The 17,983-nt window shown below is 40.2% G+C and overlaps 1 protein-coding gene across 1 annotated transcript in view; it reads right to left on the bottom strand.

Annotated features, from left to right (window-relative positions):
- NSMF (NMDA receptor synaptonuclear signaling and neuronal migration factor) overlaps window positions 1-17,983 on the bottom strand; it is a 76,409-nt gene that overhangs the window by 33,571 nt on the left and 24,855 nt on the right. Inside the window, exons 2-3 of the mRNA XM_089675024.1 lie at window positions 13,113-13,174; window positions 959-1,447 (exon numbers count right to left, since the gene is read on the bottom strand). Of these exons, the coding sequence (XP_089531150.1) occupies window positions 959-1,447; window positions 13,113-13,174 (551 nt within the window). The remainder of the gene's footprint in view (window positions 1-958; window positions 1,448-13,112; window positions 13,175-17,983) is intronic.

Here is a 17,983-nt window from a genome sequence, read left to right as displayed (position 1 = left end):
CTGTGAATAGAGAGGCAGACACCCTTCACAAACCTGCCATTATCCCCCAGTCAGAGTGACATCTTCATATATTTTGGTAGGTTAGAAAACATGATATTTGGATACAGACAAGACTTTCTGAAAGACTAAATGTCATTCAGTTAGGGTTTATATCAACCTTTAACTTTTTTACCCAGAGAAATTATCTTCAGGTCTTGAGGAACCTTGGCTAAAACAAATTGAGAGTCAGTGGGAAACATACATCTTACATTGGTGACTTGTGAAAAGAATGCCACTCTTACAGATGGCTAAACAGATCATTGGTGTCCTGAGATTGGCTTTGCCAAGTGGTGTTGGCCCTGGAACTCTGCAGGGAAATGGGAGGTCAATCAGACACAGCTCAAAGGACCCATAGCCAACTCTGGCTGGTTTACATCTGCTGTAAAAAGGAGGATTGCAGATGCTCATTATTCTCACACTCCAGGAAATCTGTTTTATTTCCAACTAACGTTATAAAAATAATAGATCCATATTCTCTACATTAAACAAGAATACTGTTAGTGGAAAAGATGGAATAGACCACAACTGAGTCCATTAAAGAGTAATTTAAGGCAACAAAATTTAAAAAATGAAAGACAGTTTAAATCTGATTGGGGGGTTTTAAGAAATTTCTTATATACAGTAACTATTTTTTTTATTTTGTTTTACATCAGTGTTTCTGTATGTGAAAGGCAGCAAGTAGCCTGAGATAGGTATGTTCAGGAATTTCTTCTGCAACCCCTGCTGGGTTCCCAAGTTACCAACAAAAGTGGAATTGTGCAACTAGCTTATTTCAACAGGGAAGGCCCACAAACAACTTTAAATCCAGGAAGAGGTGCCCATTATGAGACAAACACATCACTGTGTGCAACTCTAAGTAAGTTTGTGAAAATGGCCCATTTGTGACATTACACAGTGAAGGCCTATATCTCTGACTCACCAGACACTCTGTCGATACTGTACATGCGTTCCAGCTTTTTCCTACGCCAACCGGATTCGCTGGCTTGGTGCTGCTCCAGATCAAACGAGTGTTGGGCTGGCACCGTAAGCTTGGCACAGTTCGGGCACTCCTTGGAATTCTGCCGGCTGCCTGACCAGCTTTTACAAGGCCTAGTGATATTGTGGGCACTGCCTGAGTTTTGCAGGGGTTGGTGATGATGACTGTAATGATGGGAGTGATGGTGCTCTCTCTCGTCTTGGTCTGTCTTCATCACCACCAGCTCCATGCTATCACTCTCGTGGTCGGACAACATGGGCCTTTCTCCAGAGATAGTGTAAACACGAGGCTTGGGGCCCTCACTGGGCACCTTCTCGCCACGTTCCTCAGAAAAGCTTCGTTCTAGCTTGCTGTCAGATATGGCTGAAAGACGACGTTTGTTCTGAGACCCTTGGAGCATTTCCGGGGAATCCTCCTGTACAAGGAGATGGTCTGAAGGGAAATCAGAAGAACAAATGATTAAAGTTAAATTTGGAAATCTACAGATCCCTATTTTTTCTTCTTTTAGAAAACCTTGCATTATGATTGCCTTAAAAAACCCTAGTGGTGTTGTGTGTTTATGATATCCTTTGAGTATTTCCTGTGTATAAAAGTATTCTGGAACTGCCATACATGAAGCTGAAATCCTCATAAACAGATAAATACATAGCCAAAATGAATAAATGTGAACATTCCTGCCAAAGGGTATGCAATGCTAGACCAGGCCAATGACCTCACTTTTCACTATGACCGTTATGTAAGGCAGCTTGGTCAACAACAAGCCTGCTGCTTTCTAAGTAGACAATGAAGGAGTATCAGAACACTCATGAGGTCATTACTCTGCTCTCTTTAGATCAGTAAGCTTACAATGTTGGATTGATAGAACTTTGCATTCCATTGGTGCCTGTTTGGTTCATTGTGTTATCCCTCCCTCTCCCAGTCCTGCTGTGCAGGGAATGAGAGCAAGCTAAAAAATTCTGCCAGATTTGGGTGTTTATTTGTATTCCTTCTGGAAAGATAAAGTATGATTCATGGTATCAGGTATACAGTTCAAAATATATATTCTAAACTGATGTATATCAATCACATTTGAGACCTTCATAACCCCCTTTGCTAGGAATTTTTATGTAACTTCAGAATACAGAGATGTCTGAAGGGTAAAAGGAGAAAAAAAAAAAGACAATCGTATATCTTCAACTGTAACCAAGAGACATGCTTTGAATAGAAACTACTTAATATATGCCTCATCTAGTTCACTGCATGGCAGCTTATGAATGGTATTGATTTATTGCAACCCTAAGGGACTGGCGTAAAGAATAAGAGGAAGAACGTAACAGAAAAAGGAGGGAGGAAAACTCTGAAGGCTTTTATAGTGGTTTTCAGTATATTTCCATTTTATGTATGGTATGGTGGGGACTACATTGATGTTTAATTTTTTTAATCAGATAAATTTGAAATGTAACATATAAACATTTAGTATTCTCCTTTTTAGCCAGCAGGTGGAACTCTAAGTTCATTTTCACATGATTTTCCATTATCTGTTTTAACAGGGTTAAAAAGCTTAATAGCGCAAGCTAAAATTACATAGATACAGCTATGAGGAATAACTCCTCTCCCCTTCACTGTCTCTTAAAGTGGTAGTAAACTCTTCTGTAATAATGTTACCTACAGGTAAGCTTATAATAAAGCTTACCTGTGGGTAAAATAAATATCTCCTAAACGTGCACCGATTAGGAGATATTAGCCCTTTTTGATAGCTGGCGCATGCACTGTGCTGTGGCCTGGGACTCCCGTGCGCATGCATGGGAGTGACATCATCGTGGCTTGGCCAGTCAGTCAGCCAGAGCTCGTGAACCTGGAAGGAAGACCGGGTGAAGATGGAAGCCCCAGGGACCTCAGACAGCGCTCCACTGGAGGGCTTCGTTTCAGAGAAAGTCCTTCATAATGTGCTAGTATGCAATGCAATGTTTTTCTAAACAAAATCCAGCATGTTGGATCAGGCACTTTCGATTGCGACATAAAATTTGTGTGTCCCAGCTGGCACACTAATTAATCAAATAACAAATGACCAAGAATTTGTGTTCGGTTTTTGACTCCTATATGGCCTGCTTATGACTTAGCCCATGCAGGGAAAAGTGACAGCGGCATCTCCCGATACTCTTATACTTACCTTACCTGTGATCCTTTGCACCTCCTTGCTCCGCCACTCCCCTTTCAATGTGACAGTGCTCAAGCCTACTTAACAGCTGCTAGTCCATGGCACTGGTTCAGGGGACTATGTCATATGCGCTCCCATACACAGAAATGCTGAAGAGGTCATTGTTGTTCTTAATGATAGGTTCCTGGCTAGTATTGGTATCAGAATAGGTATGTTTACTTGATGTCTGCCTTTTTCAGTACTCTATACAGCAGAGCTTAACCTAGGAGAAAGGGGAGAAGGGCAGTACTTGGAGCCAATCGGGTCCAGCTACATGCACATTTAGCCCAATCACAAGCATAGTGACCAACTTGCATTTCTCTAACTGTAGTAGGGAAAAGTCAGGTCACCAACCTGACTGTGCTGTCTGGATAGCAAAGTAAACCTCAAGACTGGATGGACAGAAATACAAATCCTTTGGCAGGTAAAACCTCTCCCATATACTGTATGTATTTCAACTGTGTATTGTAGCTGTTTTCTTGGAGTTGACTTCTAACTAATGGTGTATTTGTCTAAGCTTTGTGATATCCTACAACCAATACTATTGCATTTTCAGAAGAAGCATTAAAATGTCAAAGCCAGGATAACTTGTAATTACAGTTGCAGATAACACTACTCAGAATTTTTAATTAGGAGAAGAGCAATGGTCTAATAATAGGTGGCACCAATCACGCCGGCACTGAACCAATAAGCACAACATATTGGTTTAATGAATGTTTATGGAGGCCCCCCAGTGTACAGTGCCTTGAAAAAATATTCATACCCCTTGGAATTTGCCAAATTTTGTCATGGTAAAATCCCAATAAAATACATTTACGTTTTTGGTTGTAAGTGATAGACCAACACAAAGTGGCAAATAATTGTGAAGTGGAAGGAAAATGATAAATGGTTTTCAAATTTTTTTACAAATAAATATCGAACAGTGTGGCGTGCATTTGTATTCACCCCCTTTTACTCTGATACCCCTAACTAAAATCCATATGTGTGTAATTTAATCTCAGTATAAATACAGCTGTTCTGTGAAGCCCTCAAAGGTTTGTTATACAACATTAGTGAACAAACAGCATCATGAAGGCCAAGGAATGCATCAGACAGGTCAGGGATAAAGTTGTGGAGATGTTTAAAGCGGAGTTGGGTTATAAAAAAAAATATCCCAAGCTTTGAACATCTCACAGAGCACTGTTCAATCCATCATCCGAAAATGGAAAGAGTATGGAACAACTGTAAACCTACCAAGACATGGCTGTCCACCTAAACTGACAGGACGGGCAAGGGGAGCATTAAGCAGAGAAGCAGCCAAGAGGCCCATGGTGACTCTGGAGGAGCTGAAGAGATCCACAGATCAGGTGGGAGAATCTGTCCACAGGAAAACTATTAGTTGGCCTTTATGGAAGAGTGGCAAGAAGAAAGCCATTGTTAAAATAAAGCCATAAGACGTCCCGTTTGAAGTTTGTGAGAAGTCATATGGGAGACACAGCAAACATGTGGAAGAAGGTGCTCTGGTCAGATTAGACCAAAATTTTACTTTATGGCCTAAAATCAAAAAACGCTGTGTATGGCAGAAAATTAACACGGCACATTACCCTGAACATACCATCCCCACCGTGAAACATGGTAGTGGCAGCATCATGTTGTGGGGATGCTTTTCTTCAGCAGGGGCAGGGAAGCTGGTCAGAGTTGATGGGAAGATGGATGGAGCCAAATACAAGGCAATCTCAGAAAACCTGTTTAGAGTCTGCAAAAGACTTGACTGGGGTAGAGGTTCATCTTCCAGCAGGACAACGACCCTAAACATACAGCCAGAGCTACAATGGAATGGTTTAGATCAAAGCATATTCAAGTGGTAGAATGGACCAGTCAAAGTCCAGACCTAAACCCAATTGAGAATCTGTGGCAAGACTTGAAACTTGCTGTAAACAGATGCTCTCCATTCAATCTGACAGAGCTTGAGCTATTTTGCAAAGAAGAATGGGCAAAAATTTCCCTCTATAGATGTGCAAAGCTGGTAGAGACATCCCCAAAAAGACTTACAGCTGTAATTGCAGTGAAAAGTGGTTCTACAAAGTATTGACACCGGAGGGCTGAATACAAATGCACACCACACTTTTCACATATTTGTAAAAAATGTTGAAAACCATTTCTCATTTTCCTTCCATTTCACAATTTTGTGCAACTATGTCTATCACATAAAATCTCAGTAAAATACATTTGCATTTTTGGTTGTAACATGACAAAACGTGGAAAATTTCAAGGGGTATGAATAATTTTCCAAGGCACTGTAGAAGCATTTTGATGTATGCATTTATATATTCTAATTTATCCTTGCCTCTTTTTTCTCTGCAGAAAGCAGTCACTCATTCACATCAGTCCTGCCTCTGTAAAAAGCTAAAACTGGGCGTACTCAGAGCAATTCCAGATGAACTGTGCCGTGGGCGGCCTTTTTAGCACTCTCCTCCCACTCGACGTCCTTCAAACTAAAAGCTGAAGGAGCTAGGTGGGGACATTTTGACCGAACAGCAGCTGCAGCCAATCAGACGCAGTCACTGTTCAGGTACTCCATGCAGTGTATTCAGTATACAATAGCTGGCAATACAGATACTTCCATTCATGTTCTTTGCATAGATGGAGGAAGCCATGGAGGCTTTTAATATTCTAAAACAGTAAAGGCTTATTGAGGCTTTTAATCTAAAAAACAGTAATGTTTTGGAACAATAAATGGCTCAATAAGCAATAACATAACTTTCTGGTGTGCATTAAATAATGTTCAGCTCATCCACTTGTGAATGGCAGTGCAGCTTTGATTCCATGTCCCTTCACTCAGAGCCAACTTCTTGGTGTCAGCAGCCAAGAGGTCAGCCGCTTGCGGTGGTACAATACGACCGTGCAGGAAGGCTGAATAAACATGATCTTTGTAGCGGTATTTCAAGTTGGCACGGAGTTAATTAAAACTGGAGTAGCAATAATTAAAACCAGCTTAGGTGCAATCTCCGCTCACAGCTTTCAGTGCTCTGCAGCATAACAGAGAAGGAAAAGAGCGTTCTGTAATCAGTACACCAGAGAACATTCATATTGTGTAGAGGGGTTTTTAGGGACTGGGCGTTATATACCACATTTGCTTATCTCTGACATACTATGCCGTGCTTTGTAGAACTGCATCACTCGCTGTACCAGGGAGCTTACAATCTGATGAATGCATTTTAGAACCTGGTTATATTATAAAGGGATTTGAACCCAAGACCTGCTTGGTTAAAGCTGAACTCCAGGCATTTGCCAAAGAGGCAAATTAATGCAGCTCTGTGATCAATAGTACATCATTAAAGGTATATTTAAAATGTAAACAACGTAGGTACCTGAATTTGATTTTAAATCAGCCTCCTGCGGTCTACTATACAGCAGAGCTCAGAAAGGAGAAGCAACACAAGGTGCAGTGGTTCTATAGTGCAGGGAGCATGTCAATGGGAGAAGACCACAGAGGAACAGAGAAGAGCTCATTAGTGTGCCGATTCTTCCTTCACTGTTATGCCACAGGGTGGGGGGGAAGGAGGGGACCTGTAAGTGAAAGGAAAACTGCAAAAAATAAAATCTTCTCCTGCCAGTAAGGACTGTGCTGTGCAGCCGATCTGTGTAAATCCCAAGACCGGATGGACAGAAATACAAATCCTTTGGAGCTAAAACAATGCTCATTTGTGTGTTTCATCTGTTTATTTAGTTGTTTGCCTGGAGTTTAAGAGAATCCTGCACTATAGGGACTGACACTGCTCAGGGCTATCTTAATGCATGGACACCCTTAGTACATACAGTTGTGTTCAAAATAATAGCAGTGTTGAAAAAAGTGATTAAAGCTCAAAATCCTTCTAATAGCTTTTATTTCCATACACACAAATGCATTGGGAACACTACACATTCTATTCCAAATCAAAACATGAAGAAAAATAGATCAAATTTGTGTTGTTCCTCTAAAACAATTGAAGAAAAGTGAATATTAGACTGTTCAAAAAAATAGCAGTGTTTGTATTCTTCTTTACAAACTCAAACATTCACTATATAAACTGAAAAATGTTTGACGATTTTGCTTTCCTTTGAATCACTTAATTAATATTTAGTTGTAGAAGCACTGTTTCTGAGAACTGCTGTACATCTGTGTTGCATGGAGTCAACCAACTTCTGGCACCTGTGAACAGGTATTCCAGCCCAGGATGATTGGACTACATTCCACAGTTCTTCTCCATTTCTTGATTTTGCCTCAGAAACTGCATTTTTGATGTCACCCTACAAATTTTCTATTGGATTAAGATCCGGGGATTGGGCTGGCCACTCCATAACGTCAATCTTGTTGGTCTGGAACCAAGATGTTGCACGTTTACTGGTGTGTTTGGGGTCGTTGTCTTGTTGGAACACCCATTTCAAGGGCATTTCCTCTTCATCATAAGGCAGCATGACCTCTTCAAGTATTCTGATGTATTCAAACTGCTCCATGATCCCTGGTATGCGATAAATAGGCCCAACACCGTAGTATGAGAAACATCCCCATATCATGATGCTTGTGCAACCATGCTTCACTGTCTTCACAGTGTACTGTGGCTTGAATTCAGTGTTTGGGGGTCGTCTGACAAACTGTCTCTGGCCACTAGACCCAAAAAGAACAATCTTACTTTCATCAGTCCATAAAATGTGGCACCATTTCTCTTTAGGCCAGTCAATGTGCTCTTTGGCAAATTGTAACCTCTTCAGCACGTCTTTTTTTCAACAGTGGGACTTTGCGGGGGCTTCTTGCAGATAGCTTGGCTTCACATAGGCGTCTTCTAATTGTAACAGTACTCACAGGTAACTTTAGACCTTCTTTGATCTTCCTAGAGCTGATTGTTGGCTAAGTCCTTGCCATTTTGGCTATTCTTCTATCCATTCGAATGGTAGTTTTTCGCTTTCTTCCACGTCTTTCAGGTTTTGGTTGCCATTTTAAAGCATTTGCGATCATTTTAGCTGAGCAGCCTAATATTTTCTGCACTTCTTTATATGTTTTCCCCTCTCCAATCAATTTTTTAATCGAGGTACGCTGTTCTTCTGAACAATGTCTGGAACAACCCATTTTTCTCAGAATTTGAGAGAAATGCACTGTAACCAGCATGTAGAACATTTGCTGCCTTCCTTAAATAAAGGCAATAATTGCCACCTGTTTTTCAAAGCATGAATGACCTCACTAATAGAACTCCACACTGCTATTATTTTGAACATGCCCCTTTCAATTAGTGATTCAATTACACAGAATCAGCAGCATGCATGTCATGACTGTTGGGTCTGTTGGATTTCTATTACTCTACTACACCTGCTAGTAAATTATTTGCCATGTAGAAATATCATTTCTACCAAAAACAGTGATTGATCAGGTTATGGATCTCTGACTGCTATTATTTTGAACACAACTGTACTTGTCAAATGTCCCGAATTTGCTGGGACAGTCATGCTTTTTACTAAGCTGTCCCAGAATGGCTCAGGCAGCATCCCAAAACCTGGACTGTGCCCTCCTGATCCCAGTATTCTGCCCTCGTGACGCCCCTGCCTCCATACTGTGCCCTTTGTGTTGATTAGTCCTTGATTTATGGCATGCTTTCATATTGTTTAAAATCACTTATTGAAAGTGCTAATAAATATATGTTTATTTCTACTAACTATTTTTACTTTAATTCTTGAGAGTAGGTGCGTAAAATTTTAAATTGGGGCAGGCTGGTAGAGTCCCCAGTGCATTACTATTAAGACGACCCTGCCTCTGCTGACCCTGTTCTGACAGTTGTATGACCTGACATGGATTAATTCTGCAGATCAGTAAAGTAAGAATGGTGTCGCAGCTCATTATCTAAAGGCTTCTTCTAAGTCATAGGCTCCGAAAATACTGATGCCATTATATCATAATTACAGCTACAACCATTATTTTTTAGAATGGAGGATAAATAAAGGCAGCCTTTATTTTAAGGTTTCCATTAATAGGCTTTCACCCAGAATTCGAAGGCAAACCTTTAATTGTACAGTTGAAGTGCATTTATGTTCACTGTTTTACCTGCCAAAGCGTTTTCAGTTCTGTTCAGCTACTCTTATGACCGAAGCACAGGCACAAAGGTGAACGCACTCTTCCCTGGTTTGGCTTTAAATCTTCTTCGCTCACCCTTTTGCCCTCAGGATGTTCAGCAGGCAATCAGCAGAGAGGTGATCCAGGAACCCATAAAGCTGAACAACTTCTGAATAGGTCAGGAGCACCTAGTATTACAAACTTTCATCTTGCTTGACATGTTTAAAACATTTATTTGCCAAGAACATCAGAAACAGCCAGCGTGCTTCCCGTGGTTGCAGGAAATAAATGTGTTTAGTCTATGGCCAGCCTTAGAATTAAAGCTGAACTCCGGGCTAAACAATTTGTTTAAATACAAGAGGCATGTGTATTCTGATATAAATCTTGTCCTTTGTATATCTGCCAGATCTGTGCAGTAACTCAGCACTCCTGTACTATATCTTTATGCATGAGTTCCATATAATAAAGACTGATCACTGCTGCTCTCTCTTATTGTGCAGGGTGACTGGTCTTGTATATGCCCCTCCTGTAATTTTCAGCATGCAGCCTGTAGTGGGTGGAGCCTATGTCATCACAGTGAGGATGTCACCACTACTTTTACAAGATGATAATATCTGGGTTTGCAAAGGCATTTGGTGCATACACATTGGGGGAGATTTTCTAAAACTTTGTGGTGCAAAATCTGGTGCAGCTCCACATAGAAACCAATCAGCTTCCCAGTTTTATCGTCAAAGCTTAATTGAACAAGCTGAAGTTAGAATCTGATTGGCTGCCATGCACAGCTGCACCAGATTCTGAGTGCTCCAGTTTTAGTAGATCTCCCCCATTTAAATTTACTGTACACCCTTTGCAGCTATTGGGAAATTTACTTGACTTGCGTACCAGCAGTTCAACTTTAAAGTGCATGTAAAGCCATCATTTTTATATTTTTCTAGTTTTGGATGGGTAAAGGGGTTAGAACTCCTGCCATGTTTTTACCGCTGTCTGTGTGCACTCTGGGGAGATGTACCCTCACTATTGGTTCTGTTGACTACTGACCCTAGGACAGAACGTTATGGGAAATTCAACATTTTGAGTGGTCACAAGAACAGATAATGAAAGGAAATCTTCAAATAGATACACCTGCTCTGATGATGGCAGTCCAAGCAGGGAATTCCTCTCACTCTGTAGGGTTTTTCTTTAACTTCCTGATGCATCTCTGGGACAGGAAGTGAAGGCAAAGCTCCCTGAAGGGAACCAACAAAAAATAAACTGACGGGTCTACTCTATCCAAAAAAAGTAAATTATTAAAAAAAAAAAAAAAAAATCCAGGTTCTAAGGACTAAATTCCTACATCCAGCATGTTTAGCTAGAATGGATCTATTTTTCCATTCTCGGAAGCAACATGCAGAGACGCCAAAATAAATAATTACCTTTTAGACATCTTGCTCGTCAGTCATTGTCAGTCAAGGTCACGGCAACAATGCACAAAGCAATCCCAAAACACTTGTTATAATTATAACTGGGAAACAAAGCCATCAGTGTAACATTAAACCCAACCATTAAAACCTTGCAGGACGTGAACAATGAGATATTTAGGTAGGATCTTGCCTTGGATCCAAAGAACAGGATGTGAACCTAGCAGGTTTTAAGCAGTTATGTAAACTTGGACATACTAATGCTTCCCTTATTTGGCATTTAATAAAAAAAAAAAAGGGTTTTGTTTGAGCCTCCGCGGCACACAGAACGCCGTAAAGAACACAAAATTGCAAGTTTGCATCCTGAACATGCACAGATTCTTTTGTGTTCTCTACAGAATGAGCGAAGGCCAGGAGCGAATTAACTTTTGTAAAGGCTAATTGCTCGTTTCAATCAGCAATGAGAGCATGTTGCAGGGACGGAACCCTGCTGGGGAGTTGGATAATGAGATAAACAGATCAATGTAATTAGTTTCAATAAATTTTTTTTTTTTAGCTTTTAATGTACAGATGTTCCCTGTTGGAGTATTGCATGCTGTATGAGCGGGCAAGAGGGCTTGGCAGGCAGCGCCTTTCCAGAACCAGAATGAGCAGCTGCTCTGCCGTTTTATATAGATGCTCCCTGAGTTCTTTTTTTGGCAATTTTTGGGTTCTTAAGGACAACCTTGAACCTTCTCAGCAAGCTCTTTCTACAATGGGAGACATTTGTGAAGACTGCAAAAAGAAAAAAAAAACACTAGTACGCCACTGTGGGTCCAGTAGTGTTTATTATTGTCAGTGTTGTTAAAGTATACCTAAAATGGCAAAAAACATTTTTTTTTTTTTTTTTTTTTAGTTTTAGATAGTGGGTATCTTACAATGAGGACACTCAGATTTCCCTCACTCTGAACGGATTGCATCTCACTTCCAGATTCGGCTTTAGCGCAGGAAGTGAAGGAAAATTTCCCTAATGGGAGCTAAAATCCATCCCACACCTGTTAATCTTCACACCTTGATGAGGTTGCATGGCCTATGGAGACACCGTGTAATTCTGTGTAAATCCAAGATAGAGAAAATAATCTGCACTCCAAAAAAGACAGATCTCGTATAGCTTTGTGCAGCAAAAAACTGTACAACCACCAATGTTTTGGAGTCACTGTGGTCCCCTTTGTCAAGGTGACAGGTGTTATAAACCCTCCCTTCCAAAATGACCAAAAAAAGTTTCCTCTAGGTCTATTTTAAAAGGAATGCACAGTGTGTAAGAATGAAGAGGTCCACACTTCCACAGAGGTCCTGGCCTAGGGCACCAGGGCTACCATACATGGCACATGCACATCATGTTATCTGTGTATAATTAAAGGATCCAGACTACCACCTTGCCTGCTAGAACTACCCAGCCATGTACTCCTCTTTGTTGTTCCCATACAGTTCATATAAACTTGATGGTAGAAAAGTGTATACGGTCTACCTACAGTTCACCAAGTCCTTCTAGATGTACTGACAGAGTGGGCAAGCGTCAGGCTTCTTCACCTCAGTCTCTGCTTGCATTGTAGCTATGACATCTGATCTTGATATCAAATCTGATATTGGGGCAGCACAGTGGCTAAATGGTTAGCACTTCCGCCTGGCAGTACAAGTGTTGTTGGTTCAAATCCCAACCATGGCACCACCTGCCTGGAGTTTGCATGTTCTCCCTGTGCCTGCATGGGTTTCCTCCTGCACTCCAAAAAGACGCTGGTGGGTTAACTGGCTCCTGTCTAAATTGGCCCTATTATGTGTATGTATGAATGTAAGTTAGGGACCTTAGATTGTACACTCCTATATAAAGTACCTGAAAAAAATAAAAAAAAAACATTTAGACTGGGGTTGCAGCACAAAATAGTTGGACTAGGAGGCAGAAGCTGTAAATTTGCCACTGATACCGAGCACATATATTGGGTAATTATATCAGTATTTTATATGGCTTCCAAGGAAACTTGCACTGAGAAATATATAAAAGGTTGCCGCTGCTGACCTCCACTTAATTATATCAGTTACCTGGTTTTCTCTGGGTTAAAGCTGAACACCAGATAAAAAGATTAAAAACATGGAATCAATACATATATGAAAGCTATTTTACGTGCAAAAGGATTTTTATTTCTGTCCTTCCAGTCCACGAGCACTAAAGTGAACCTGTTGCTTTGTCTTTCATGGAAAATACATGGGTTCACTTTAAGCCATCACTCATTTTAATGTTTTATTCTATTTGCCAAGAGTGAATCTGCACAATAAAACAGCATTTATTAATGACTTCATGAATAGTACAATACACCACAATATTTATTTTGTAATGCACATACGCTGATATTTTTCTACACGTTTACCAGTGCACTGGTAGGCACACTTTCATTAGTCAGTACTTAGAAGAAGAAAGAGGATTCTTACCTGAGCCGTTCCGACTGTCAGGATGGGTCTGGGACAGATATTCTCCGAAAGCCCTCGCTGCTCTGGAATGAAAGAAAAGGAATGGATTAGGGTAAAAATAAATCTGGTATGGTTTTTATATTTTTAAGAAAACCAGCCAATTGTGAAATTACTGACCTGGAAAAAAGTATAATACAGATCAGCTGTCATACCAACCGATGTGCAAGTGCCAATTCTGTTTTTCTGGGTTTTTTTTTTATAATACCTTAAACACATTTTGTCTTTGCTATTAGATACCAAAACCAAGGTTAAATATAAAGAAAAGGATCAGCTATCACCTCACCCGACATGCTAATTCTGGGTCAGTGACTTACAAAGTAGCGAGGCAAAGCCTTGGAATGCTAATCTCCAAAAACAAGTCAGAAATAGGAGCCAACACATTTTGTCCCTTTAATGCACAACTCCAACTAGTATTATTATTATACAGGATTTATATAGCATCAACAGTTTGCTCAGCACTTTACAATATAACGGGAGACAATACAGCAACAATACAGTTCAATACAAGAGGGTTAGGAGTGCCCTGCTCCTTGGAGCTTACAATCTAGGAGACTACCCTCTTTTCTATTGTTTTGGATAAAGTGGATAAGGGTTGAGCCTCTTGCAGGTTCCGACTGCCATCTGCGATCCTACTGGGGCTGATGAGAAACCTTTCCAATGGGGACACAGACAACAATAAAAAGGTGTACAGCTAAAAAGGCTGTCAATATGTCAATGTTTTTATTGCTGTTCTTGTGAAAACCACACCACCCATTCTTAGTAATGGTGTCAGAGGAACAAGTTGTGGAGGCAAATATCCCCAGTGATATCAGAGACAGAAATAATAACCTACATGCATACAATGCAATGAAAGTGCCAAACAAGCTTCCATTTGATTGGAGGGAAAAAATGCATTTCAGGGGCTAGCACAGTCCCCCTTCATCATGGCTTAGGAATTTTGAACTCCTTTGCTGTATTCACTAAAACTAGCTTAACATGCGCTCCTGAAACTGTTCCAACCAGTAAATCACAGTGCAGCTCTATTTGGTATCTACCCACTTTAAGTACCGGTAGTTAAAATTCCAAAGCCCTTTGAAGGGGGAGTGTGTTTGGCCACTAAAAGCCATTGGATTTTTTCTGCCATTAATCAATTTTATCATGAAAAAAACTGGGATTCTTGCATGTGTATTTGGTGCCGTCATTGGATTGTATGTATTTGGACTCTAAACTTGGGGTCCTTTTCCTGTTCCTGAGGTTGGTCCATGTTTTGTGGAGTGCTGCTGAACTGGAGGCAGTGTGCATAGTGACAATTACAGTGAGTCTTAATAAATCTGAATCCAGCTCCCCATTTTTTTGTGTGTTGAGAAATGGGAAACTGACAACCGTAGGAGTGAGGCTTTATTAAGGAGCAGACCAACAAGTTCTAATGAAGTTGTGCAAAAATTGCTGTGTTCAAGGAGTTTGCCTTGAGAATATGAAGCAGGTAAAATCTAGCATTTCATTTTTGAATAATTTAGCAGTACTTTGATATATAATGTATCAATACTTAGCCAACACACTTCCCGAACACGGCACTGCACAAAAACAGAAGAACAGATGTAATGCACAGGTCACACCACCTCTCCATCAATATTTCTGACATTTATTGCACTAGTTAAACCAATGCCATTCTATTAAATGAAGCTTGTAAATGGTCTACCCATTAAACACTGGTGGTAACTGCAAATCCGGCCAACATTGCAGGAAAGCTTTTAATCTGTTGTCTGTATTTAGCAATTCAAAGAAAGCTTTTATACGTATTTTTTTTTTAACATGGCTATAATGGTCACCACTCTGCAAAGTAGTAAATCTTGCCTACAGCAGACAATTGCTATGTGTGTACAGATCAGATCAGCTAGAGTCCATTGGTAGAACTCTTCCTTTGTTATATAAATCATTTCTGTATTTTCCACTTATAAATCTGCTAACATCTAGGACTACACAATCATTATATTGCCAAGCAATAAGCCACGGGTCCAGCCATGATCCACTCATTGTATTCTTTCATTTTACAGGTCTGTGATCCCTCACAGACCTGGACAAATACAGGCCACTGATTATGTGATTTTATTTTCTGCAAATAAAATCGCTCAATTCCCCCATCAACACAGTCAGGATTTGGTAACTTTGGATAAGTGTAAGCTTTACAACTCCACTCAATGCCAAAAAGAGAAGCAAAAATCCTGTGATAAGTAAAGCATAAGCTTTGTTTAACTACAGTATAGGGGCACTATATGGTACAATAGTAAGGATGTAGCAGATTCTGAAAGGGTACAAAAGTGAGCAGCCATATATTTCAAGGAGATTATGGTCTTGCTGGAAAAGAAAGGTTGGTAAAACCAGATTTGTTTCACTTTTTGAAGTCCCCTTGTCTTTTGTGCAGTCCATGTGATACACGATATCAAATAACAATTTAATTATTATTAATGTCAGTAAAAAAAATATTCAGCAAATTTATCCCACAAAATGCAGAAAGGTTAAGGCATCTTCAGTTGAGTATGTAGACTAGGAGACCTTTAGCACAAGAAGGAGATCTTTACAGTATTAGCAGTCAAACATTGGCATTCCTTACTACAGGAGGTGGTGCTGGCAAGAGTAAGAATAATTATTTTCTTACACGTTACAATATCCAGAGTTGTAAATAAAGGCTAGTATGATAATTTTTTGATCCAGGGAATAAAAATGGGGTCACCAAGGAATGTTTTGCCTGGGGGGTGGGTATTTTGTCTCTCTAGTGCATTTAAGCGCTTAAACGGGATATTTTTGAAAAAATTTAAATCTAATAATGTAACACCAGCATTCTCCATAAATAGACTGTTTTCTATGAGCCAGCTTGTAGTTTAGGTTCATTGTTCCTTAAAACCCCAAGCGGATTGATCTGTGGAGCATGAAGTGACCGTATTACTGGCTGCCTGCAAGAGTCCTCGAGCTGCTAATGAATGCTGTACAATAAGCGGAGGCTGTAGGGGGCTGATTGTTTTAATAAGGATAATGATGTAGACATTGGATGCTGATTAGTCAGGCGGGTAAACTTGAGCCAAATTCCCCTCACTGCAAGGGAACCCAATCCTAGTCTTACTGGTCGTCACATAAGTCGACTTTTTGGCTTGTCTTCCTCTTGTCCTTTCCATTGCTGAACACCCGTAATCATCTTGTTTTTCAGCCCACGCTGCATCTATAAAAATAACCCTTGCAAGCACTGCTACCACCCACAGCTAGAGCTTTTCTTGAGATGCCCCTGTGAACATTGATGCACACCTCCCTAAGAAGCCTTTACATTTAGATGAAGGTCTTCTTTCATACACTCACTGGTCCTCACATCTTCAGAGGACGTGTCATCAAGCAATACGGTGTAACACACAACCAGGCAACCAAATCTAAGTGACTGAATTTTCTTACGTACATAGGTTTACATGAACATAACTACAGAAGCCTGTTTTCCATCAATAAACGTCTAATGTTTTTAAAACAAAATTATATACTTGTTTCATAAGGACTTTTAAAAGGAAAGTGGTAGAGTAGGCAATAAAATCTCCCAACACACTAAGGACATTCTGTCCAGATATCCAGCAAAAGAAAACCACCACCCTTATCTTGTTCCTACTGTGTCACAGTGGTGTTTGTAGTGCAAAAATTAATGGCTAAAGCTGGCCAGAGACACAGTAAATTTCAGCCACTTTCCAAGTAACAGGTCAAACTTCACACTGTAGGTGGTCCTGTTAGCACCCTCCTCAATTGAAGAAGCCAGGCAGAAAACTGTTGGGCATACAGCACCTGCATCATGCAGCCAATGTTCAGGTATTTTAACAGCCGATACAATAGCTCCATCAAGAGATTCGACCTTTGGTGCCATTTATCATGGATGGAGGAACTGTCTACATTATTTTAGATGTATTATTTGTTTCGATCCGTTTGTATAGTCAGCTCTAGTTACTACCGGCTAGCTCAATTTTTCTGCAGGCATAAAGGTTTCACGAAACATACAATTTTTTGTTGAGTTTTCAAAAGGTCATTTAACTTCTCAACAGCCAACAATATAATGACTACATCCAGCAAGTAAAACTCATGAAACACTGGGCTGAATTGAGTTTAATAAATCTTCAACAAACAATACTGTATGTTTGAATTCCAAACAGATACAAAAGAGAGAAATGACTGCAGCTCTGTAATAATTATTTATACATCATTAGTTATTTCTTGCAGGCAGTGTATGTATCTAAATTTGGTTCAGTATCTGCCTCTTGCAGCCCTTGTACAGTGGAGCTCAGGGTGGGAGAGGGAGAAGCAGCACAAGGAGCCATTTGGTTGTGCTACAGTGCAAGGAACATGCTGATAGAGAAGGAAAAAGATAGAGAAGGAAAAAGAATTTCCAGTCACTGGGTGGGGTGGGCAGGAAACAAGCGAGTGTTAGGCTGCCCAGAGATGGGTCATTTTGTTTTTGATCAGCCACCCCCCCGAATGAAAAAACAAGAACAGATTTCCCTATCCACACGAGAGGTGGATAGAGGAATCCTCCCCGCTGTTTTATTGTATTCTGACAGTGGGGACACCTCTTCTATCAGACTGAAAATTTTCCAACATTTCCGTTCAACAAAAGTCGATCATCCGCCATAGATGAACTGTAACAGATTAAAATGAGATCTTCTGCCTTGCTAGACAGGACTGTGTATGTTGTGTGGCATAGCTGTGCAAGATTCAGGACTGGATGGACAGAAATACAACTCATTAGGCAGGTTAAACAGCTCATTTATATGCATTTCATCTGTATATTTAGCCATTTGCCAAGAGTTCAGCTTTAATTCCAGTAAAATAAA

This window comes from Staurois parvus, unplaced genomic scaffold (genome assembly GCF_062004578.1).
Source record: "Staurois parvus isolate SC_StPar_1 unplaced genomic scaffold, SC_StPar_1.0 ptg000154l, whole genome shotgun sequence".
In the NCBI taxonomy this organism is placed as follows: Eukaryota; Metazoa; Chordata; class Amphibia; order Anura; family Ranidae; genus Staurois; species Staurois parvus.
The sequence above is the reverse complement of the archived record's forward strand: the minus strand, read 5'-3'. Positions and strand labels throughout refer to the sequence as shown.